General features: G+C 46.5%; 2 protein-coding genes across 12 annotated transcripts in view; both read left to right on the top strand.

Annotated features, from left to right (window-relative positions):
* The window catches only part of Iqsec2 (IQ motif and Sec7 domain 2), an 87,911-nt gene extending 80,278 nt beyond the window's left edge, over positions 1-7,633 (top strand). Inside the window, exons 11-15 of one of the 3 annotated variants that reach the window (XM_004647889.2) lie at positions 1,221-1,320; positions 2,260-2,421; positions 4,071-4,244; positions 4,730-4,779; positions 5,341-7,546. In XM_004647889.2, the coding sequence (XP_004647946.1) occupies positions 1,221-1,320; positions 2,260-2,421; positions 4,071-4,244; positions 4,730-4,779; positions 5,341-6,306 (1,452 nt within the window). In that variant the 3' untranslated portion in view covers positions 6,307-7,546. Of the gene's footprint in view, positions 1-1,220; positions 1,321-2,259; positions 2,422-4,070; positions 4,245-4,729; positions 4,780-5,340 lie in introns of all 3 variants that reach the window. The other 2 variants (XM_004647892.2, XM_023708160.1) reach the window with 2 other exon arrangements.
* Positions 7,634-15,562: 7,929 nt separating this feature from the next.
* Positions 15,563-25,616, top strand: part of Kdm5c (lysine demethylase 5C) — a 58,677-nt gene continuing 48,623 nt past the window's right edge. For 2 of the 9 annotated variants that reach the window (XM_004647888.3, XM_004647886.2), the window contains exons 1-5: positions 15,563-16,245; positions 20,154-20,231; positions 23,448-23,570; positions 23,827-23,997; positions 24,616-24,750. In XM_004647888.3, the coding sequence (XP_004647945.1) occupies positions 16,096-16,245; positions 20,154-20,231; positions 23,448-23,570; positions 23,827-23,997; positions 24,616-24,750 (657 nt within the window). In that variant the 5' untranslated portion in view covers positions 15,563-16,095. The remainder of the gene's footprint in view (positions 16,246-20,153; positions 20,232-23,447; positions 23,571-23,826; positions 23,998-24,615; positions 24,751-25,616) is intronic. The other 7 variants (XM_023708183.1, XM_004647887.3, XM_023708184.1 and 4 more) reach the window with 6 other exon arrangements.

Genomic DNA, 25,616 nt, shown 5'->3' with positions numbered 1-25,616 from the left:
ATAACCATGCTTAAAGCAAAACAGTTGCTGAGCGAGAGAGAGGCAGAGGCAGAGGCAGAGGCAGAGGCAGAGGCAGAGGGAGAGAGAGAGAGAGAGAGAGAGAGAGAGAGAGAGAGAGAGAGAGAGAATGGGAATTGAACCCAAGACCTCACACGTGCTAACTAAACACTCTACCACTGAGCTACAACCCCAATCCTCTTTAAGATTTTATTTTGAGACACAGTCTCACTAAATTGCCCAGGCTGGCCTCACACTTGCAACTTGCAATCTTCCTTAGTCTGACTGGCTGAGATTACAGGTGTGTGCCACTACCTTAAGCAAAACAGTTACTTTAAGACACACTTGCAGGTGATGAAAGTATAGCTCAGTGGTAGAATATTTGCCTGATGTGCGTAAGGCCCTTGATTACACCTTCAGCATAACAGGATTTTTAAAAAACCACTTGCAGACTATCTGAATCTATGTTAGTAGAAAGTCCAAAGTGCCCAAACACTCACTAAAGATCCTAGGTTTTAAGAAAAAGACGTGTTAACCCTTCTTATAGGCAGGGCAGAAATTCCTATCATGTGCTGGCTCTGGAGGGTGGAGGCTGGTGAGCAAGAGAACTTGAAAATCAGACACCTGCCCTCCAGGTGAACAGGGGGCGATCACTCACTAGAGGACTACCATTAAAGCCTGACATGGCTAAGGTCCTGACCCAGCACTGTGGCAGCTCAGAAAAAAATAAAAGGAAAACACTGTGTGAGCCAGGTGTGGTGGTGCACACTTGTAATCCCAGCTACTCTGCAAACTGAAGCAGGAGGATTGAAAGTATGAGGCCAGCGTTGACAATTTAGCAAGACCTTTTCTCAAAACAGGGAAAAGGGTGTGTATCTTAGGTCAAAGACTCTGAGATCAATCCCCAGTACCACAACAAGGCAAAGCAAAACGAAAACCTATGCGTGAGCTGTTCGAATGGCTTCCCGGAGGGAGCAGCCTTCAGTTCCTGTAAAAATTGCTAATGCCTGTTGTGTATCACCATAACATTGGGAACTTGCACTTTTTCCCATATGTTCCTTTCTGTTCCTCAAGTTTCAGTTCTCTCCTTGTGGGAACGTGTGTTTGTGTGCATATGTCTGTTAGTAGGGGTGGGAGGGTATAATGGTTATCAGAAATAGGTACCACATGGAAATTCCCCACCCCAAACCCTGCCTCTTGTCTTTTTCCCACCCCTACCAAAGGTCACCAAAATTTTCCAGAAGAAGAAGATCTTGGTGACGTACAGCTTCCGTCAGTCCTTCCCCCTGGTGGAAATGCACATGCAGCTCTTCCAGAATTCCTGTGAGTCCCTTTTTAGACCCAGCATTTCAGGAGTCCAGGCCGTAGCCCCCACGCGCATCCTTCACCCATACCAACCTCCAGATTTTGAGTCCTTTACAACTGGGCTAAGGGCTCCAAAATACCTACTTGGTCCTGGGATGAAGAACAGGAAAAGGTGTAGTGTGACCTGGGTCTGGCCCTTGGTGAGCAGGGAACCACAGTGTGTGACCTGGTGGGCTGAAGGGTTGGTGATTTGAAGGACTGAACTGGGAGGATCATGGTTGAGTGGCGTCTGGAAGAGCACAATCATTGTGAGTAGAGGCACAGGGGAAATGATTTCCAGAAAACAGTGCAGCATTCAGTTTGTCTTTATACCCCAGAATATAAAAAAAAATATTTATTTATTCAGTACAGGGTCATGCTACACAGCTTGGACTCATAGTGATCCTCCTGTCTCAGCCTCCCCAGCGCTAGGATTACAGGCATGCACTACCATGCCCAGTTTTGGTGGCTGGCCCAGCGTGCCTGGGGTCAGCATGGCATGTGGTGCTGGGGATCTAACCCAGGTCCATGCACTTGCCAGGCAGGTACTTAGACCGCCAAGCTATCTCCCTAGCCCCTACTCCAGAATACGAAGAAGTAAAGGACCACAACTACCAGAAGTTTGGGGGCAATGGGGAGCTGCTGGAGATGCTTGAGCAGAGAAGAGGCATGTTAGAGAAAACATTTCCAAGCTGGGCCCGGTGGCACACAGCAGTAGTCCCAGCACTCCGAAGGCTGAGGCAGGAGGATCACTTGAGCCCAGGAGTTTATGACCAGCCTAGGCAACATAACCAGACCCTGTCTCACAAGAAACAAAAGAAGAAAAGCCTACAAAAAGCCAAAAAACAATTTTCCAACCTTGCTTTGATCCTGCAGAGGCACTCATTATTCTCTCCTGTCCCCTCGCTTTGCCCGTAGATTACCAGTTTGGGATCAAGTTGCTGTCTGCAGTTCCCGGCGGGGAGCGCAAAGTCCTCATCATCTTCAATGCCCCCAGCCTTCAGGACCGGCTGCGCTTCACATCTGACCTTCGTGAGTCCATCGCAGAGGTGCAGGAGATGGAGAAGTACCGTGTGGAGTGTGAGTAGCTCAGCCCTGTTTCCATCCCTGCTACAGTGCCTTGCAGACACACAGAATCCTGATTTTTGAGAATCTCAGGGTTGAGGGGTAGCTTATCCAACCTTCCTATCCTCATTCCAGGAACTCTTTAGTCTCTGCCTAGATACAAGAGACTTGTTACCTCTCAATCTCAGATTATTATTCCAAGCCTTAAGAGTCTATGACATAGCCCCCATGCCCAGCCTCTAATTGTGAGCCAACTTTTCCTTCTATTAAAAGGCAGAAGGGAGAAGAATCGGGGTATAAGAGGTAGGAGTGTAGTTAAGAACCCAAGGTATATTACTTGTTATCTGCATAAACTGGGTAGAGTTGCCCAATCCCCAATATCTTCCTACATTAAACTGGAATCATGAATTGCCCTTCAGAGAGTTTAGAGATGAAACAAGGTAGCCAAAGTGTTCTATGACATCCCAGATGTTCAACACATATCATTCTCTGCCCTGTTTTCTACCTTTCTCTCCCCATGTGAGTTCCTGGTTGAGTCCCAGCAACCTATCCTCCCAGCCCCCAGGGCTACACCAAGTCATTTTGATTTGACATAGTGCACAGTAGTGATTATATATCATTCTTCCTGATGCCCTCTAAGTGTTCTGTTCTCCAAGCAAAGCAATCACAATTAAGTAAAAATGAGTTAAGTAAAAGAAAGGAGAAGGAGGGGGAGAGGTGAGGAGACAGAGACAGACAGAGATGGAGACAGACAGAGACAGAGACACAGAGAGATAGGCAGTAGACAGCTCTTGGTGAGCCTTCACAGTCCCAGGCTCTACTCCAATCCTCAATAAGGCAAGGTCAGAAGTTTCAGCTCACCATATCCTTGGAGACCCTGGGGAAATGCAGAGCAGGAACTTAGCATACCAAGACAATTAGACAACTAGACAAGCAAGTAGACAAGATCCATGAGCTCCACAGAGAGAGGAAGATAAAACAAGGCTGGGGAGCTCAAGCTCTGGAATTGAGCCAATGTGCTTCTAAAATGTCAGCCCCACTATTTCTAGCTATATGCTGCTGGGAAAGCTCTGTGACGTCTCAGGTTCTCTGGTTCTTCCTCTGAACAATGTGAATGATGTTAACAATATGGACTGAGAAAAATCAAGTATGTATAGTAACTAGCACATAGACTGACACAACAGAGGATTAGATTCTTGTCAACGTTCTGGGCTGCCCTTCTGGGAGTCCCTCTGCTCTAGAGCAAGGTACTTGAAAACAGCAAATTCTGGAAAGATTGCCCTTCACTGTAGACTAGATGGGCCTTCCTGTCCTGACTGTGAGACTCTTTCCATGAAGGTCTTTATTGAAGCTCAGGGGTGTCTGGCAAAACCTTACTGGAAAAGGGCAGAGGAAGGTGAGAGGAGTACAAAAAGCTGAAAGGAAGGAAAAGCGCTGGAAAGTTGAGAGGGAGGAAGCAACGGTAGCAGGAGAAGGTGGTGCGAAATGAAGGTTGGGCACCAAGGGAGCTTCCAAGATAGAGCTGCATTTGAGGGATGCTGGCCATCCATGGGGCAAAATGGGAAACCTAGGGGCCATTGGGAGGGAGATGAAAGTGCCTGTGGAGGGCTCAATCTCACTCCTGTTCCTGACCCTTGTTCTCTGTCTCCCCCACTGCCACCCAGCGGAGCTGGAGAAGCAGAAGGGTATGATGCGGCCTAACACCTCACAACCTGGAGGAGCAAAGGACTCAGTGAATGGGACACTGGCCCGCAGTAGCCTGGAGGACACTTATGGGGCAGGCGATGGGCTCAAACGGGGTGCACTCAGCAGTTCCCTGCGAGACCTCTCTGATGCAGGTAAGTCCTTTGGGCCCCTGCCCTGGCTGGGGAGACCTGGGACTGGGCGTCTCCTTGGCCTCCTGTTATTGGCTTCCAGCCTTCCCTTTACCTGCTGCACACATGCACCCTGCCTTCACCGAGAGCCCCGGGTACTGTGCTGCAGGGGACCTGGTAGCCAGGTCAGAACAGGTAGGGCCCAGGGTATGGGCCATGGAATGTGAAGCGGGGCCACAATCTCAGTCCCTTGCTCACTGCTCCACCTCTCCTCTTTTCCCTCTTCTGTCTTTCCTGTATTGCCTCTCCTCCTTCTCCATCTTTCCCTCCTCTCTCCTCCTTTTCCACCTCTCCTCCTCCCCACCTCACCCTCTTCAATGGGGGAATAATGGGGATAATGGGGTGTCTGTCCCCGGGAGGGGCCCAAGCCTGGTGTCCAGCTCTGGAGCCCAGCAGGGTGGGGAGGGGGTTTGCTGCTCTGACGCTGGGCTCCTTGCTTATGGGTGCAGGGAAGCGGGGGCGGCGTAACAGCGTGGGATCGCTGGACAGCACCATCGAAGTAAGTGCCAGCTCCTGCCCCACTTGTCCTCTGCATGAGCCCTGCCCTGGCCATGGAGCCCCAGAGGAGGAGGGGACCTGTTACTTCCCTGTCTTCCCTGTTAGGATCGTGTGGCTGCCTCTCCCAGCCAACCACTCTTTCCATCTGTCCTCAGCTCTGTCTGTCCTCACTCTGCCTGTCTCTCAGTCTGTCTTCCACTTTCCCGTGCCTCCTCTCAACCCCAGGGCCAACTCCAAGTAGGACCACCCTTGGACTTGGGCTCTAAGTCTTGTCCTTTGGCTCTGAGCAAGTTGCTCTGCCTCGCTGGGCCTAACATTTTCCTGGCCTGCTAATGGGCCTGAGGAAGGGGTCCTAATTCTTCCTCTGCCCACTGAGGATCAGCTGAGATAGTAGCTGTGACAACAGAGCTTCATGAACAAGCACAAGACTGCTGTTTGGTCATCGTTATCATTTGGGGGGGTCCCTGTCTCCCCAGCTCCAGCCCTCAGGGACCGGGATGGAGTTTAGGGTTGGGGGTCTAGGGTATCTAGACTGGCCTGACTTCCCCCTCCCCCCTTCCAGGGGTCTGTTATTAGCAGTCCACGCCCTCACCAGAGGATGCCACCTCCACCCCCACCCCCGCCGCCAGAGGAGTACAAGAGCCAGAGGCCAGTCTCCAACTCCTCATCCTTCCTGGGCTCCCTATTTGGAAGCAAGCGGGGCAAAGGGCCCTTCCAGATGCCACCACCGCCAACAGGCCAGGCCTCTGCCTCCTCTTCATCTGCTTCCTCCTCCCACCACCACCACCACCACCACCACCATGGTCACAGCCATGGTGGCATGGGGGTGCTGCCTGATGGGCAATCCAAGCTCCAGGCTCTGCATGCCCAGTACTGCCAAGGACCAGGGCCAGCTCCACCACCCTACCTCCCACCCCAGCAACCTCCTCTCCCCCCACCACCTCAGCAACCCCCACCCCTGCCCCAGTTGGGCTCCATTCCACCACCACCCGCCTCAGCCCCTCCTGTGGGGCCACATCGTCACTTCCATGCCCATGGTCCGGTCCCAGGGCCCCAGCACTATACCTTGGGCCGACCTGGAAGGGCTCCCAGACGGGGGGCTGGGGGACATCCTCAGTTTGGTCCACATGGCCGCCATCCCCTACACCAGCCCACATCCCCCTTGCCCCTGTACAGTCCTGCCCCTCAGCACCCTCCTGCCCACAAACAGGGCCCCAAGCACTTCATCTTCAGTCACCACCCACAGATGATGCCAGCAGCAGGCGCAGCAGGGGGCCCTGGGTCCCGGCCACCAGGGAGCTCCTACTCCCACCCCCACCACCCGCAGTCACCATTGTCACCGCACTCACCCATCCCACCCCACCCTTCCTACCCACCCCTACCCCCACCCTCACCTCATACCCCACATTCACCCCTGCCACCCACCTCCCCCCATGGCCCACTGCACGCCTCTGGGCCCTCTGGCACAGCCAACCCACCCAGTGCAAACCCCAAGGCCAAGCCAAGCCGGATCAGCACCGTGGTCTAATGAATGGAAGCAAGCCAGCTGGGGAACAGGAAGGTCTGGGGAATCTACAGGAGAGGGACCTTGCCCCCCCCCCCGTGTTCCCCAGTTTTTAAAACATATATATATACACATAGCAATGTCCTCCTTTCCACTTCCCTGCTTCCGAACTCCTTCAACCCCAGCATTTTGCCATGGGGTTTCCTTCCAGATCCTAGGGCCCTTGCCACTTGCAGCTTTGACTTAAGGGTACTCCAGTGCTGGAGAATGGTGAGGGCCATTCAGAGATCCTCATCCTCTTTTTCCTGTCTTCCTTTCCCTTCCTCCCTTTTCCCTGGAGGTCTCGCTCAGGGGCCTCAGACCTCCAGGCCAATGTGAGGTCCCTTGCAGCTCTGGCTGGTGGAGAAGGGCAGGCATCTGGAGCTGTAGGGGGGAAAGCTTCCCCAAAGCGCCTCTGGCTGTGTGGGCTAAGAGAGAGCTCTGTACAGTTTTGGCCAAACCTCAGCTGGCTTGGCCCTCTCTCTGACCTCAGGGCCGGGCCACACACCTCCATGTGTCTTTCTGCCTGCCAGAGGACACAGAAAATGCACTTAGTGGGTGGAACCCCGCTTGTGCTGGCCCCCCATGGGGCAGTGCTTCCTCTCTCGAGCCAGTCTATGCCCTCTCTCCAGTAGGCCCCGGCCCAGACCTCTTCAGCTTCAGGAACTTGCCTTGCCCTGCAATGTTCTTATCCTGATCACAGTCAAGACAGGCTTGGGGGGGCTCAGGTCTGGGATGAGAAGGGCACTGCCCTCCCTCACCCATATTGCATGCCCCCCCATTTTCTTCCACCTCTCCACCTACCAGTGAAGACAATGCACTTTACAGATATTGCCCACACACCTCGCTGGGGCAGGGCACCCAGCATCAGCCCTGGGGAGAGGCTCCCAGAGGGCCATCCTGAGCCCAAGATGTCCTTTCTGAGGCAGCAATTGAAGCCATCAGAACCGGGGCTGGGAGCCAGAATGCCCGAGTCCTTCTGTCTGTCAAAATCTCTGCTGCCTCTCCAGCCCTTTTGCAGCCCTGTTTATTTATTATAAATATATTTTTTACAAGCCCCAGCTCCTCTTCTTGCCCTGCACATCCAGCTCCTTCCTCAGCTTCTGCCTCCCTCTCCTCTCTCCACTACAGGCTGCAGTACAGAGAGACAGACCCTGGCTGTAAAAAGGGCCAGGAACCCTGGGGCTTGGGGGCTGGGGAGGGTGGTGGTGGGAGGGGCTGTGTGGAGAGGAGCTGGGGTTCAGGCATTGTCTTTTTTCCTCCTTGTATATAAGAATGTATATTTGATGCCTCATAAAAGACCTTGTGCTCACCTCCCGCCTCTGCCTCCTACTTATGCCCCCCCTTCCCCACTGTGGAGCCCACGGAGAGAGAGGCTTTAGCCCTGGGGAAGTGATGCATTAATGGTAGAAGTTCAGGCAGTTGGGTGGGTGAGATACTTTGGTTGAGTGGGAGGTGGAGTGAGGAATGTTTTCCTGTCTCATTTCAGACACTGTATGAAAGAATGGTAAGACTGGGCTTTGTAGTTGAGCCATTTCACATACTGGGGTTCTCCCTTCCTAGCGTGTGACCTTTGGGAACTTACCCTGAGTGTCAATTTCCTCAATTTACAACTTGAGATGGTCAGCCATTGCCACAGGGAGTTGTGATGATTATATGAGGTAATGAACGTCAAGCACCAGGATAGAGTAGGTGCTCATCAAGTTAGTTCCCTTGCATTCCTTTCACAGGTTGTATATTTCCACACTTGTGGCCTCTATTCTCACCTTCCTGTGGCTGGCCTATTTGGCTGAAGCCTCTGTCTCTTGCCCCCTATACAATTGTTGGCTACATTTCTGTCCTTGGTAGGGGTAGTTACTTGGTCCAGGAAAGTATAGGGCTAGATACATAGTAAGAGCTCTGTGTATGTTCTTAGCACATAATATAACAAATAGCTGGGTAGCTTTTAAGTTAGAGAGGAGAGGATAGGCCATATAGCATGTCAAGGGGATTTTTCTTTTCAGTGTCCCAAGCTGCTTCCCCATGAATTGGGCCTGTTACCAGCACTTCTGATTAGACTCTCTCTCAGTCTACCACAGAAAGGATAGCAGAGCACTGGCTTTTGATTATAGTCAGCAAGGCCCCCAGAAGCAGCATTTAGTCAATATTTTTGCTGCTTTCATAGAATCTGAAATGAATTCTAACAGGGAATATAGTATGCATGGGACAATTAGCAGATTGGAACAATTTGTTTGTTTCCTTCTTCATAAATGCACATTTCCAGACATCCCAGGGATGGTAACTAACAAAAGCAGCTGCTGCGGTTATCTAAGCATTTGATGCCGTCTCACAGATCAGACCTAAAAATTTGAATAGCTTAGATGCAGAGATCTAAATCAAGTCAGATTAGTAATTTTTGGTTTTCTCCTTGATGAAACAACCCAGAATACCTTTGGTTTCTCTCCTCTTTCTCCCACCTTGAACTTGAGGTTGGCTGCATCTTTCCAAAGCTCAGTATTTAGCATTCAAATCCTGGCCCAGTGGCTTGGTCATGCTACCTTTGGCAAGCCATCCAACCCTTCAGAGCCTGGCTTTTCACCTGTAAAGTAGGAATAACAATCTTGCAAGACAGTTGTTACCAGATGTTCATGAAATGCCTACTACCTGCCATGTGGTCAACTGTTCTCAGCTACTTACAGAAACAGGTACAAGCTGCTGTTTTGGGCATGGTAGTTCTCAGTGAGGAGACCTGACCAGTCTGGGTAGGCCCCTCATTACTCACTCACAGTTGGGCCATCCGGTCACTGTTCTTGAAACATGTTCCAACCTCAGTATTTTACCTGAGCTGTTTCCCCTGCCAGATGTGCTCCCCTCAGTATCTCTAATGGAAGTTTTCCCACTCTTGCAAGATGAATTTCAAAGGCTCATCCTTCATAAAATGTGCCCTTGATCATAGTCTGAGACCCCTGGTGGGGTAGATAGGCCACAGTGGCTTTAAAGTAATACTGATCTGTATCATATTCATCCACAGTATTGCTTACCACAGTGCCTGACACAGCAGAGATGTCACTAAAATTTCATTGGTCAAATGAATGAAGCCTTAATTAATCTTTGTACTAGTTGATTTATTGGTAGACACAACCTGTGTACCAAACTTTTGGGCCCCTCTGGAACTGCTTCCTGCTACCTCCTGCTCTTGCTAACTTTTCCTCCTCCTAACCCTCATTGCATTCCCAGCACTTCACGCCCCTGCCTCCATTCTCCTTGTCAGCAGTCTCCTGTTCAGATTGTGACAGGATAGTTCATCTCATCTCCCCATTTCTCTGAGGACCTGAAGACAAGAGCCCCACTGACTGTTCTCATATTAAAGGTGCTACTGCCAGTATCTTTGGGTTGTGCAGATGGGGAGAGATAACATATAACAAAAGATACAGACCCTAGGGTTATCTTTGTTCTAGACCATGCTGTCCAATGGTATTTCTGTGCTGGTAGAAAGGTTCTATACCTGTGCTGTCTGGTATGGTAACTAATAGTCACATGTGGTTATTGAGCACTTGCAGTGTGGCTAGTGCAACTAAGGGATTGACTTTAAAACTTTTAATTAAACTTACATGGCCACATGTGGGTATTGGCAACCATGTTGGCCATGTAGGGTACTTTCAGGAATGGACAGCCTGGTGGGAGATAATGTCAATGCAATACATTCTACTCTAGAAGGAAGAACTGGGTGTGTGGGAGCATAAAGAACCTAACTTGGGGGTCAGGGTGCCAGAGAAGGTTTCAGGCAGCTATCCCTTTAGCTGAGTTTTGAAGACAGTTAGCCTAGAAAAGTATAAGGATCTGTTGGTCTCTTGGTAGTCCCCAGGAGAAAATGGAGAGAGAATTGAGAAAATAAAAACGAGATAATGGCTGAGATCTGGTGGATGACCAAGCCTGTTAGGCAAAGCACCCCCTCCCCAAGAATAGTAAGGGTCTTTATTTATACCTTTACAAAGTTGCAAGACACAAGATTGCCTAGGGACTAATAGCCCACAATGTCCAGGCAGGATGTTTTTCTCAAGACTGAGGTAGCTTGACTGAGGACTCATCCTGCCCTCCTACATGTGATCAATTTCAGCTGTAGGCTCTCAACAGAAAAGAATGGTAATGGCTACAGGGGGCAGCACATGCAAGGCTTGGGAAGGCATGAGGGACCACAGGTATTAGTGGCACAGTGAAAAAGGGATGAGAGAGTGGGACCCAGGTGGTGGACACAAATACTGAAGTGTAGAGGCAGACAGCCTCCTCTGCCCATCCTGTTGCTATGTGGCCAACAGGTTTTCTCAACCTGACCTCAGCAGCCGCTAAAGAAAGACCAAGTAATACCTGAACTATGCTGTGTCTCCATTGTAAACTTACTATTTTTTCCTTCATAATTAATGAGTATTTTGTGTAGAGAAACACTGATTATGTAAATATGCCATTACTTCTCAAGCTTAGCCCACCAGTCTTAGCATTTACTGATGAGTTTTGCTAGAAACAATTACTATGGCTGAGGTGATTTGCAAATGGCATCATTCTTTCAACATGCATTAGTTGACTTTCTGCTATAAGGGAAAGCTTTCCTTTCTCCTGCATTTATTTATTTATATCCTCAGGGACTCATTCTCTAATCAATGAGTTATACATAACCCATTAACATCATTCTTTATTTTGATATTCAGAATGCCCCAGAGTTAGCCAGCAGGAAACCCTCCAAGCTGGCTCTTGTGTCCTTTGGCATGTCTCCATCTTTGAGTACTTCCTGCTTTTCTGGCACACAAGATACTCCAGATTCATCTTCTATTTTTTTCTTTTCTCGGTCCAAACCCTGGAAATGGTCATTTTTCCAAGTAGCCTTGATTCTGTCTAGCAGAAAATGGCATTTTAAAAAATCAAGATTTGGACACTAGGGGTTATAGTTATATTTTAAGTGTTTCTTATTTGGAACAAGTTCAAACATCCATTGATGTTTGATTTTGATTTTCATCCACTGAATTTCTAATTCCATCAGTCATTCTGTGTTTATTATTTAGCATTTTACTTTAAGGAACAGCTTTCCCTTTCCCCTTGTTTATTGATGTGGATTCAAGGTTTAAAATTTTTAATCAGTTTGATAATTATAATCCACTACTGTCACAATTCACTTTGAATTATAATTATTTTGAATTAATGATTTTATTGTCATGTGTATAGATAAGCACATACTATACATTTATATTTCTTTCTGCCTCTGTCTCAGCTCTAATAAACTATGAGTTCACACAGACACCTTGAGGAGGTTCTTTTAATAGCCTAGGCTAGAAAATGTGGTGGCACATGCTTGTAGTCCTAGCTACTGAGCAGGGTGACCTGGGAGAATCAGCTGAGCCCAGGGTTTGAGGCCAGCCTGGGCAAAATAGTGAGACTCCCAGATCTTGTCTCAAAAAAATAGCCCCAAATTGGGCTCGGTGGTACACACCTGTAATCCCAGGACTGAGGCAGTCTGAGCCAAAAGGATCACAAATTTGAGCTCTACCTGGGCAATTTAGTGAGACTGTGTCTCAAAAGAAAAAGATCTGGGAATATAACTTAGTTGTAGAGCACCCCTGAATTTGATTCCCAGTACTGCTAAAAAGAAAAGAAAAAGTGCAGGCTAGAGATAGTAAATGGTTTATAAGCAGAGTGGAAGATGGGGAGGGGAGGGGAAAGATTCCAGCGCCCTTTAGGAGTTAAAATTGACAGCTCATACCTACTCTGGAACTGAAAGAGATCCTATTTTACAAATCACAAATGTGAGGCATAAGAATGTACACACAGTATACACACAGTGTTAGAGTGCATTCTTAGCATGAATGCACAGGGTATAGCTCTGTGGTTGAGTGCATTCTTAGCATGTATGAGGCCTTGGGTTCATATCTCCAGCACCTAAAGGTGAGCAGGAAGGATGAGGAAGTGATTCTCATCAAGTTTATCCACAAAACATGGATTGGATGAGTGTAGTTATGAGCCCTGCTGAAATTCACTGCCCCACAAAATCTCTGCTATATATATCCTCTCTCCAGGTGTGTGGGTAAGGTGAAGCCAGCCCCCAGCCTTAGGTGAGCTCCCGGACGCTTCCCAATTCTAAAGCTTGCAGTGCCCAGATTCTTGTTGGTCCCCAGAAAGACCTGAAGCCTGGGAACCTTGTTTTCTAAATATGTTACTGTGTGGCTAACACTAAGATTTTCATAAGATGAATTGTATAGCAGTCAGACTGCCCAGGGTTTGGGTTCTGGCTCTACCACTTACTAGTCATGTGACTTGGGTGTGTTTATACTTCCCTGAGCTTCAATCTCCTCATCTGTAAGACAGAGATAATGCCTTCTTCCTATGAAGACGTTGGCCCTTAATGAATGGCAGTCATCATTGTCTCTAAGTTTTCAAGTAATGTTGTAGGAAGGGAATACTTGCCTCATTTTTTTATTTATCTATTTATTGTGATGCTGGGGATCGAACTCAGGACCTTGTGCTTGCCATGCAGGCGCTTATGCCACTGAGCTATCTCCATGGCCCAATACTTGCCTCATTTTATAAATGAAAAAATCAAGGCTTGGGGAGATGAGGCACTCAGCAGATCTCAGTTATGTCCACACTAGTAAAGCATGTTTGTCTTGGATACCGTAATATTCCCTGTCTACAAAAATGCCTGGTGCATATAGGGAATTTAATAAATACCTGATAAATAATGACTTTGATCTCACTTGTTTGAAAGAGTCTATGGAATTTCTGTTTGCCCTTCCAAGATGAGGATGTATCTGGGCTAAGGACCTCAGAGAAGGGGGTATGAAGTCTAGGCACAACTGAGACCCAAAACCTGGTATCCTAATTCCCAATTCATGTTCTTTGCATTTCACTGAGCTGCCTCCAGTCAAAAGGCAACTTCCTTCAGTTTAGGATTGGCACACTCTCCAATCTTCTTCATTATTCTCACCCTTCTCCTGCCCAGCTCTATTTCTGGTGACCGCAACTTAGAGAAGAGTATTTGACCAGAAGTCAGCAATTTCCTATATAACACTTGGCAAGTTGATGAATCTTCCTGAAATTTGGTTTCTCATCTGCAGTTTGGGTAAATTAGCCTTCATCTTTCCTAAGACTATTGCAAAGATGAAGGAAAATACTGGTATGAAGTCAGAGCTATGTGGACTGTTACATGCTTATCCATGTAAAAAGTTAGTGATATTACTATGATTAGCATCATTTCACCTGGCTGTTTCCTGTTTAGACAGTTGTTCAGATGGATCATTCATTGTGTCTGGCAGGGAGGAGCTAAGTTTTCCTGACATCTGAAAAACTAGAAAAGAGCTATCATTTATTATCTGTATTGCTTGGGACCATTTTCCTCATGTACCAAATGATGATAAAGATCATGAATGTTCAAGGTAATATAAGGATTCAGGCGATTAAAAAAAAAACATAAAGACACTAGCAAAATGACTGACCCAAACAAAATAATCACTGGTTGTTGGCTCTCAGAAACACCAAGAGCTCCCAAAGACTGAGGGTCTGCTAATGTCAGGTACTGTGAAGCAATTTTACAAGGTAGGTATTATCATCTTCAGGTCACGCTCCGAAGTTGGAACTTAGCCATGGTCACATAACTAGAAAATAGCAGAGCTGGTGGGACAGGAAGACAGGCCTGTCTTACCCCCTGAGCTTTTCCCTGTGTTCCCTGCTCCCTCAGCTATCACTGAAGCAGGCAGAATCTGCTTAACTGTCACATAGCATGTGATTAGGTACAGCTAACTGGATGAAGAAATGACACTCCCACCTCCTCAAACACATTCAAACTTATGATAGGTCCCTAATGTATAAGGGAATGCCTGTAAAGATTATACATTATTTTCACTCAACATATAGTAAATCTGCTCTCAAAACTATACCCATTTTTCTTTTCATTCAGTATTTACTGCTTATGTCAAGTAACAAATCTGCATAAAGGTCCCATGGCCCCTGCCCTTAAGAAATTAATCGTCTGGTGGGGGAACACAAAACAAGCACTTAAAAAATAAGCACTTAATTGGCATGGGCACAAGTACTCAAATATGTGTACAGTGGGTGTTCAGAATATAGGCAGTAGGCCCACACCTAATGAATAATGCATACAGTGCTCAAATGCAGTAGAAGTATGATGTATTTGGACAAAGTACTATTTGATACTCAAAAGTAGTTGCAACAAACCTATTCAGAAACTGATCAAGGGGGCCGGGGAGATGGCTCAGTAGAATAAGCACTTGCCTGGCAAGCACAAGGGCCTGAGTTCAATCCCTGGTTCTGCCAAAAAAAAAAAAAAAAAGAAAAAGAAAAGAGAAAAAACTAATCAAGGGGTTAGGTGTGGTGGCCCATGCCTGTAATCCCAGCACTGCTAATGGCAGGACTGAACTATAAAGTGAGTTCAAAGCTAGCCTGAACTGCATAGTGAAAACCTGCCTCAAAAAGACAAAAACAGAAAGCAGAAACTGCTCAAGGAACATGTCTCAACAGGTGTACACACAGTAGGCACTAAAATGCTTGTGATAAAGGGTATACACAATAAATATAATGTATATACATGTTTGAGAAGCGCTCCACCGGAGGATACAAATCAACAAACATGGCTGGGGATTAAGATCCGTTACAGAGTTATGAGGCCTGGGATCAAATGCCAATACTGGGGGAGTGGGAATAGTGGAGTAGACACATACACTTGAGCTTGTTTTGTAGGATGCATACCACAAATGTGTACACAGTTACAACACGTACAGAACAGTTTATTTATTAAAATGCTCACTGCCAATTATTTTTGAGGCTAAGAACGGAAACCTCATCTTTTTGAGAACATCAATGTAACTTCAGATGAAATATTGCTTTTTTGTACTTGGGATCAAAATTCTAAAAAACAGGGCAGCCCCAGAGTTCTCAGCGCCCAGAGCTAGGAACAGTCTTTCCCCACCTGCAAATCAGCAAAAGGGGTCCTTTTAATTCAGACACCCAAAGCCGCTTTCAGTGATCCATACAGAAAAGACCAGGAAAAGGGGACAGAGAACATTAGGGCGGGGCTAGACACTCGCTCCAGATCTTCTGAGTGAGTGGGTGGGCGTGAAGGCTGCCAGTTTAAGCCCACTACCCACGGAAGCCAGCGCCTCTTCCGGTTTGTCTCCAAAATGCGCAAGCGCACCACTGGCCTTTAAACGTGCACCGCCGGTCCATCCGGAAAGAGGATCCGGCATGCAAATTACAACCTTGTTCCTCCGCCGCTGATGTGAACTATTTTCTCTCAATCAGAAAAATAATTTCGAATGACTCCTTCCAAATAGGGAACCTATGACAGACTATTTAGCTTAGTCTCCATGGGATAAAGACTTTCCGGGGCTTAGCCTAACGCAAGGCATTCGAAACTGGAAAGACAACGCGCGGAGGGATCCAGTTTGTTGTGGTGAGGGGAGGGGGGAGACGCTGACAAACTAAGATGGCGGCTACGGCGGTGAAGGCCGCGGCGGCTGGGAGGTAACTGGTGGTGAAAGCAAAGGCAGCGGTAGTTGGCAGGCAGCGGCAGAATTTGGGAGGAATTGCGCAAAGCGAAGACGTGGTGGCAGTAGCATCATCCTGAAACCCTCAGAGCGCGGCACACACACGCCCCCCTAGGTCCTTGGCGGGCGGCGGCCGCCCAGCTTAAGGCCTAGTCTCCGAGCAGTGTCTCGGTTTCAGACAGCAGCGGCGCCATGAGCCCGTAAGGGCGGTCCAGCCCTCCTGATACCTGGCCCACGCCTCGGGCCCACCATGGAGCCGGGGTCAGACGACTTCTTACCGCCCCCGGAGTGCCCGGTGTTCGAGCCTAGCTGGGCCGAGTTCCGAGACCCTCTTGGCTACATCGCGAAAATCAGGCCCATCGCGGAGAAGTCGGGCATTTGCAAGATCCGCCCACCCGCGGTAAGGCCCGGGGCGGATGGTTACCGGCGGCGAGGCTGGCTATGAAAGATAGGGTAACGTGCAGTATAGTCTGGGGCGGAGGGCAGCTGGAGGTGTGGGAGATGGGATGCGTGGGACTGCTGTGGATGCGGCGCGAATGGGAGAAAAAGGGCCAGGGGTCTTCTGGTGGTATGAGGCACACCTCCGTTCCCGCTCTTAAGAATTACTTTTGGTTAAAGACAGGGCTGCCTTGTGGGTGGGGAAGAGTTCAAAGAGGTACCCCAAATATCTTTTAGTTACTCCAAACCATCCAGGTCAAGGTTTCAGTAAATAAGGCCTTGCATCTACTGTCTTCATTTCCCTTAAGGCAGGCAGCACAGTGTAGTGGAAAGATCACATCTCTGAAGGGAGACAGACCGGAGTTCAAAACTCCACTTTGAAGCTTAGCAGGTGTGTGACCTTGGGCATTATAAAGTAATCTCTGAGCCTGTGAAATGGGTCCCAGGAGTGGTTTTTTTTTTTCCCTAGGACTGGATTAAACTGGGTAGCATTTGTGTGTAGTAGGCATTTGGTATGTGGTAATTACTCTGACTGTAAAGGTGTTTGATGTGGTCATTGGTTTGCTTCTATCTGGGTGACTCACATTTACTCACACCCTGCCAGGCCAATCCAACTATGATAATATACTGGCCTGGTGGACCAGTCAGGAAACCAGCTTCACAGGGAATGCTTTTATCTGGCTTCTCGGAGGTGAGTTCAGAGAATTGACCCACTTTTCTAATAGAAGGCAGGGTCCGGGCCTTTCCTGAACTCCCTCCCTCCCTTTGCTGTATAGAGGCTTGAACCAGTTGGCTTGGTAGTGGGATGTGAATCCTCTCAGAAGATTTCTATTCTGTTCTGGCTCAGAATGTAGGAGGTCCCAGAGTATGAGGGTTTCTTGTGCACGCCCCACCCCCTCCCCATCAGAATAGAACTGGAAGTCTGCTTCCCTTGAAATGTTTGATTCCCAGATGTCAGCAACAAAGACCGTATCTTTCCTCCTAGGCCTGAGTAGGCCAGAAGTTCCCCAAGGTCTAGGACAGGCTGCTGCCTTGCTAACATGAAGGAGAAATGATGATGCATCTTACTCAGTGACTACTTGGGATTCTAATGGCAAGAATTGAGTTTGGCTGGAACAGAATGTCTTTGAATGGGTTTCTCTGCATGGGGATCCTCAGTCCCACCTGAGGAGGGCACCACAAGCCTTTTTATCCAACTCAGTACTTTTGGTACTCAGCCACAGATCTAAGCTGGTTTCATATGGATCCTCTGGGAGGTGTTGGGTAAGCTAATTTCTTCCTTGTTGGAGCGTAGCCACAGGTCTCAGAGGTATCCTTGTCCAGGGTAAGGGAGTGGCAGTGGATAGTGAGAAGTCAGGAAGGCTCACTGAAGGGAGAGGCTGGGAATCCTGCGCAGCCCTAAAATGGTGGAGCATATCTATGGGAAGGAGGCATACCTGACCTAGGGGGCAGTTGAGGCCTGAATTTCCTTTTTTCTACCTTTGTTTGGGGGATTAGGAAGGGGATGAATGATGAGTCCTTGGTATGTGTGTGGGCAACAGGGAACTGTCCTTTGTTCGGCTTTTTCATTACTCCAGCAACATACTTCCCTTTATTCCAAGAGGCTTGGCTGTTTTTGTTTTGTTTTGCCAAGGGCTGACCCTAGACCACCATTAGGTAGGTAGCTGGGTTTTTTTCTGGTTGGAGTTTGAAGTACTCACCTAAGTGATACTTGGGCCCAGGGTGGAAACTTGTATATGAGTGTGTACTGGGAATTGGAGGTTTGGCTGGGAAAGATTGATTTGAGATGCCATTGCTGAGTAGGTAACTGCTACACTTGAGATAGATGGCTGGTAGGACAGTGTTGGTGTCCTAAAGTACACTCAGGGGAGCTTGAAGAATCTGGCTCCCTGTAGGTAGCCAACCTTTTTGTGCCACAGTCCTAATGATACTGCAACATTGAGCATTGGCATACAGTAGTATGGGACCAAAGACAGGAGGTTTGCTGGACCTGGACCTTCCACACCTTTACCTGTACCTTCTGCTCAAGGATTTGAGTTCTGCAGTTTTTTTGTTTGTTTTGTTTTTGTTTGGGTTTGTTTTGTTTTGTTTTGTTTTGGATCCTGATGTTGCACTGATTCTTTTTGTTGTTGGTTTTTTTTTTTTTTTTTTTTTTTTTTTTTTTTTTGCGGAACTGGGGATTGAACTCAGACCCTTGCACTTGCCAGGGAAGCACTTATTTTACTGAGCCATCTCCCCAGCCCCTGCACTGATTCTTATCTAGTACTTGATTCTGCTGCAAAGAAGAATGCCTGAATTGGGTTTGCATACCTTTCTGCCTGGATCATTTACACCAAGGGGAGTACCCCAATCTGTGGTAGACAAAAAGGGGTTTGACTGGGCTGGAACCAGAGCATTTTAGCCTAATTTCTCCTCGTGCCTCACTGGTTCCAGATGCTTTACTTGCTTCTGTTGGGGTGGGGAGTGTGTGTGCATACAAGAATGGATCCTCTGGCCCTCATTTTTTAAAACGTGTTTACAAAAGTCTACAGCTTTGGGTTGTTTTGTTTTTATTATTTTCCCCTTTCCCTCCTTCCATATTCATGCATGTGTGAGCAACACTTATAGCTAGAGTACAAGGAGCCTTGGACCTGTGGTTAGAAGACATGGGTTCTAGTGTTGGTTTTACCACTGACTTGACTCAACATGTGAGTTTTGGAGAAATCATATTTCTTCTGTGGGCCTCACTTTTCCCATTTGTAAAATGAGGGCATTGTTTTTGGTTGGTTTTGTTTTGTTTTTTGTTGTGTTTTGGGTTTTTTTTTTGTTTGTTTGTTTGTTTGTTTTTTGCCATCCTGACAGAAGCCAGGGTTCTGGGGAAGAGAGGACTGCTTGGGAAGTTGGGGGACAGGTGTTGGGGAGGAAACTTTTCACAGCCACCCCTTGAGGACAGAATAAGCTCCAACTTGGCAAGACAGGGTCTCACCCATTTTCATTATGTTTTCCCCACTCCCCCCTCCCCAAATTCCCACATTCTTTCTTTCCCACCATGGTCAGGCAACCTGGTACTTACCCCTACTTGGGCTTCCATCCTGCCAGGTATACCTCCCAGGCAGGTATATGAGAAAGGGCCCATGGAAACCCTTTCAGACCCAGTAAGTGATGCAGATTCTTGTTCTGGTCCTTGCTGTTCTCTGCAGTGTTCCCTTAGGGCCTTTAAACAGAGAGAAAAGACACTACAAAGGACCAATCTTTAAATCCTGCCAGAATAAGAGCCAAGCTACTTGGCAAGTGTATTGAATAGTGGGGTCAGCCTTAGATGTCAGGGTGAAATTGATGATTCCTTTAAGTAATGTTTTCATTTGAAAGCCATTTTAATCTTACCAGTTTTGTGAAGAAGCTAGGGCAAGACTTCACAGGCCTAACTTACAGATGAGAAAACAAGGTTTATAATGGTATGATCACATAAGTAGTATAGCTAGAACATGAATCAAGGTCTTCTGACTCCAGATCCTGTGTGCTTTTCACTACTCAAAATTATGTGTCCTGTAGTAAACGCTTAGGGGACAAGGGGTTAACATGGGTATGAGGAGAATTCAGAGTCAATTGTTTATGGATCCATCACTTTGTTTCTTGAAATCCTGGTATTGTACGAAGGGAGAACTTTCCCAGAGCATGTATGTGCATGGGGTCTTAGATACAGACTTGAGAGGCTGTTAGGCCCTATTTTGATTTCTGGAGGGAGATGGGGGTGGATAGATTGGGTATTGGTGAAGTTAATTATCTAGGGTGGCTAGAGGTCTAGAAAAGTATGAATGTGAGCAGGGTGCTAAGCTGTTGTTGATGCTATGCTGTGTAACCCAAATACCTTTCCCTTTTTTGTTCTCTCAGGACTGGCAGCCACCTTTTGCTGTGGAAGTGGACAACTTTAGGTTTACTCCCCGGATCCAGAGGCTGAATGAGCTAGAGGTAAGAGGAATGGTGGGGTTTGGAAAATGGATGGATTCCTGAGCTCATGTCCTCTTTCTCCTTCCTTCTCTGACTGAGGCACTTTATCATTAGTGTAAGGTATGGTAGACACTGGAAAGTTTCTAATATAACCGGGGGACATTTATTCTTTCTGATCTGGTGACACAAAAGCTAGGGATATCCCTTTCCCGTCTACTCTGTCTAGGGCATCAAAAGGGAAATATGGGGCTAGCTAAGATTACCCTTCTTTCCTTGGTCAGCGAGTATGTTGTCATACATTTAATTCATTGTAGCCCTATGTTGTCTTTTCCCATGGTACTTGCTAAATTGGGAGGCAAGGTAGCAGGGCAAGAACAGCACAAAGATTGGCCTGTGTAGAAGCTAGAATGGTTAAAGACTTGGCAGGGGTCAAGCATGTAGGTTTTTTCCCCTCCTATTGTTCTATACAGGAAGTCCAGGCCCTTTTGCATGAACAAATAGGATTCTCCACTAGGGGCTTGAGCATGCCTTGGTGAAATAAGAGTAGGAGCCCTGAAACCAGTTCTAGGTAAGGTCCAGGAGTTTTTATGGAGTATGTAAGTTAAATGTGTATTCCTACCCCTTACCCACTACCATGTATCCATCCACAAGCCTTACTAGGTGTCCCAGAGTCAGTTGGGCCAAGCTGAATACCTATAAGATAAAAGTTTTCTTGTTATTGAGACCAGAATTCTCAACCTCAATACTAATGACATTTTGGGCCAGAGAATTTTTTTTTTGTCATGGGGGCAAAGCTCATTTGTGCATTGTAGGATGTTATGAGTATCCATTAGATGCCAGTAGTGCTGTCTCCTAGTCATATAACAACCAAAATAACTTCAGATATTGTCAAATGTCCCCATTTTGTCCCCCAATAAGAACTATCATTCTATGGCTGTCATCAAGAAGTGAACCAGGGGCTGGGGAGATGGCTTAGTAGGATAAGTGCTTCCCTGGCAAGCGCAAGGGCCTGAGTTCAACCCCCAGTTCAAAAAAAAAAAAAAAAAAAAAGTGAACCAATAACAAATGCTGGAGGGAGTATGGGGAAAAAGAGATCCTTCTCCACTGTTGGTGGGAGTGCAGACTGGTACAACCACTAAGGAAATCAATGTGACGATCCCTCAGAAAGCTAGGATAGGAAGTCCCATTCAACCCAGCTATTCCCCTCCTGGGTTTTTTTCCCAGAAGACCAGAAAACATACCACAGCAATATATGTGCACTCATGATTATAGCAGCAGTTTGTCATAGCTAAATCTCGGAAACAACCCAAATACCCATCAGCTGAGGAATGGATAAAAAAAGATGTGGTGTTTTTACACAATGGAGTATTACTCAGCTATAAAAAAAATAAATTCAAGACTTTCATAGGTAAATGGATGCAACTAGAGACTGTATTTGTAAATGGAATAAATCAGACCCCTATGTGCAAACATACTGTCTCAGTAATGTGAGAACCTCAAAGAGTAAATAAAATCTGAAAGATACAATAGATACTGTGAAAGGGAAAGAATCTGTTCAATTGGAACGAAAAACTGGGATGAAGAAAAAGATAAGGGAACAATATATTCATGTGTGTATACAGGATAGTTTGGATAATTGAACTGCTGATTTCTGCTGGTTTATTGAAAAGAGCTGTTAATGCTTAAATATTTTTAGTTTTAATTTCTTGTAACTTTTTTTAATACCAATTTCGTAGGTTTATATTTGGTAACCTAAACAACTTGAAGATAACATTATGCAATATGACATCCATTATCAGATTCCTATTACTTTGTTTAATGAAATTTTGTATTTCTAATGATTTTATCATTTTTTACTCTTTAAAAAATAAATAAAAGATAAAAAAGAACTACCATGCTAGACCCAGACTACAAGCTGTTCCAGTTAGGGCCAAAATCATCTGTTATGGGAAGTGCAAATTCCTTAGAAAAATAGATCTTGGGGCCGGAGAGATGGCTCAGTGGGAAAAGCACTTCCTTGGCAAGTACAAGGGCCTGAGTTCAAGCCCCGGTTCCACAAAAAAAAAAAAAAAAAGAAAGAAAAAGAAAAATAGATCTGGCCATGGCTGTGGAAGTTATCTACAGCCGGGTATTGTTTAACATAGAACAAAAGCAAGTCTTTTAGAGAATAAGCACTGGCTTATGAAGGGGAGAAATAGAGATGAGGCCAGAGTCAGAATACTAAAGGGTTCAAGTGATGGACGTAGTATTCCTAGCCTTAACAGTTCTCACAGTTCTCACAGTCAAGGAGCCATAGGTCATTTCTTAACCAGAAATAGAACTTAGTTCTTCACTGTGAAACAGAAAGAACAATCCTTGTTCCTCTTATTGGGATCAAGGCAAGATAGTGAATATTGATGACTATACAGTTCTAGCTAGAACCAGGCATTCTGACCAAAGTGAGGAAGTTGTAGACTTAGGGGCCTTTGGGAGCATTTCTTGGATTACTGACACTTCAGACAAGTGTGGTACATGCCTTGGTACTAGAATCTTTGGACCAGGTTAGGTCTTAGATTGGCCTAAGGTGCCAGCATTGCTTCAGTATACCATCTCAGTTCTTTAGGTCATTCTGCATATAGCATGCACCCTTACCCTTCAGCTGTCATGGAACCAGATTTGTGGTACATAGAGAAGTAAATATACTCTTGAAGCCTTCATTCTCTGAAAGCTGCCTAGAGCTTACATACAGTTCAGAAATTTCCAAGGGGCTTTCATTGGTCTTCTTATTAAGTCCATCCTTCTGGAATAAGTGGACTGACCAATTTTTATTTTCTTTATATAATAAAGCTACAGAGGTCTAACAAGTGGATCTAATTTGCTGAAGGCTATACAGCAAGTCAATAGCAGAGGGAAAGCTTAAACTTAAGTAATTTGACACCCAGCTATCTTGGTGCTTGCTATGTGATTTAATTCCTATGTTCTGTGTCTTTATCTGTACAAGAGATGATAATATTACAACCCTGTCAGGGAGATTGGGAAAGAATATATCTAAAGCTTTGCCTGTTGTGGCTGTCTCTTTCGGGAGATGAGAAAGAGGTGAGGTTAGCCCTGCCCAGAGCCTGGGATCCTGTTCACTGGGAGAAGCCCTGGATAGTGTATGTGGGCTATTCTGTTCTCTTTCTCCTCCCTTAAGACTGAGTCAGAAGACAGGGGTCAGAGGAGAGGGTGGCCAGCCTATTTGAGCCATTTCTTCTTCAGGCCCAGACGAGAGTGAAACTGAACTACTTGGACCAGATTGCCAAATTCTGGGAAATCCAGGGCTCCTCCTTAAAGATTCCCAATGTAGAACGACGGATCTTGGACCTCTACAGCCTCAGCAAAGTAAGAACAGGTTTTTCCTCAAATCCCCCTCAGCCTTGCTACTCTGGGGGCCCCTTTGGCTGCAGCAGAAGGGGCTCAGCCTAGTAACATACTGGTTGCCCTCAGAACATCTTGGCCTCTTGTTGCAATGTAAGGTTGGAATAAGGGGTTAGCCCTCGGTGAAGTGAGGCTGGAATTATCTTCATTGTCCTTTCTACAGGCCTACATCCTCATGTACATACACATAGCACATCTGTGTCCCTGCTTATCCTTTCAGATTGTGGTGGAAGAAGGTGGTTATGAAGCCATCTGCAAGGATCGTCGGTGGGCTCGGGTGGCCCAGCGCCTCAACTACCCACCAGGCAAAAATATTGGTTCCCTGCTACGCTCTCACTATGAACGCATTGTTTATCCCTATGAGATGTACCAGTCTGGAGCCAACCTTGTGGTAAGGATGCCCAGTGAGGGTACAGTGAGGCTTTACCCCCAGACACAGGTTACCATACTTGTTTTTAATAGTACTGGTTCTATGATCTAGCAACCTGGGAGCTAGACCTTACCCTTTCCTATTAGTGCCTTTTCTCTTCCAGACTAGCAAAGCTCAAAGGTCTTGACTTATCTGTAGAGCCAGCCTACTATTATTTGACAATCTTAACTGATACAAAAGTTCTGAGAAGGACTGGGGAGATGGCTCAGTAGAATAAGCACTTGCCTGGTAAGTGCAAGAGCCTGAGTTCAATCCCCGGTTCCACCAAAAAAAAAAAAAAAAAAAAAATTCTGAGAAGAGAGGGATCTTTTGGACTAGAGAGGGCTGGGAAGAGATGTAATCTGATTTACTTTGGGAGATGGCTTGAGTAGTAGGTTATTGGAAGGAGGAATAACATAAAAAAAGCACTGAGAGGAATTTCCAAAGTGTGTCTGATCTAAGTGATAAAGACCAGTTGAGCAAAGGCTGTTGGGGAGAGGGTTGCTGACTATAACTTTGGTAGCCACTCAAGGAGTAGAAGAAAGTTTTTCTTCTTGGTCTGGAGTCACATGCTGACCCCTGCCCTTCACCTGTTCCCAGCAGTGCAATACACGTCCATTTGATAATGAGGAAAAAGACAAGGAATACAAACCTCACAGCATCCCCCTTCGACAGTCTGTGCAGCCTTCCAAATTCAACAGCTATGGCCGGCGGGCCAAGAGACTGCAGCCTGATGTGAGTACTTCCTTCTTTCTCATAGTTGCTTTAGGTTGGAGAGAATTGTCTCCCTTCCATTAACTGAGGCCATGTTTCCTGCTGCACTCTTATTGTACAGGGTCTCTCTACACAGCTCAGACTTGTAATGATCCTCCTGTCTCAGCCTTCCCAGCTCTGGAATTGCAGGCATGCACCCTCACGTCCTATTCAGTGGCTGGCATGCGGTACTGGGGATTGAACCTGGGCCCTCGTGCTTGCCAGGCAGGCACTTAGACCACCGAGCTATCTCCCTAGCCTCATTCTCTTGAGTTCTTGAACAGTGTGCCTCTCTCTGGCTTCATTTTTCCTGGTTTCTTTACTCTTGGCTGAGCTGCTAAACTGGGTCTTGTTCTGTTTGTACAATACTTTTTGCATGTCAGTCCTTCTTGCTTGTCTGACGTCTTTCCTGACTCTGCTCATAGAGCCTACATCTTACCTTCAATCAGAAGCTTGTGTACCAGGTGTTCTCCTGGTACTGGAGATACAGCAGAAGAATAAGACACTGTGCTTGATATTACTAAAACATAATTTAGCAGATCATATTAATAACTACCTCTTACGGGTGACATCAAATGTTACATTTATATTTATATATAATTTATATAAAACCCCCCTTATCATTATAAGGAGCTAATAATCAATTTTTGTAGTTGAAAAGACTGAGATCATGTCTTTAGTTCTTTTTCAAGAGAGGCTGAGGAGAGAGTTCACTTCCCCAGTCTCTTAAAAAGCAACTATGAATTCTTGCCCTGAGCAATCTGTGCCTGGGGCCCTGGTATGAGCTTGGGTGATACATAGTCTGAGCTGTTGTTCTTTTTTGCCTCAGATAGCAGTCTTTTTTTTTT

The sequence above is a fragment of the Octodon degus genome, unplaced genomic scaffold, assembly GCF_000260255.1.
Source record: "Octodon degus isolate 3935 unplaced genomic scaffold, OctDeg1.0 scaffold00335, whole genome shotgun sequence".
NCBI classification, from domain to species: Eukaryota; Metazoa; Chordata; class Mammalia; order Rodentia; family Octodontidae; genus Octodon; species Octodon degus.
This window is presented reverse-complemented; position numbering and strand designations above follow the sequence as displayed.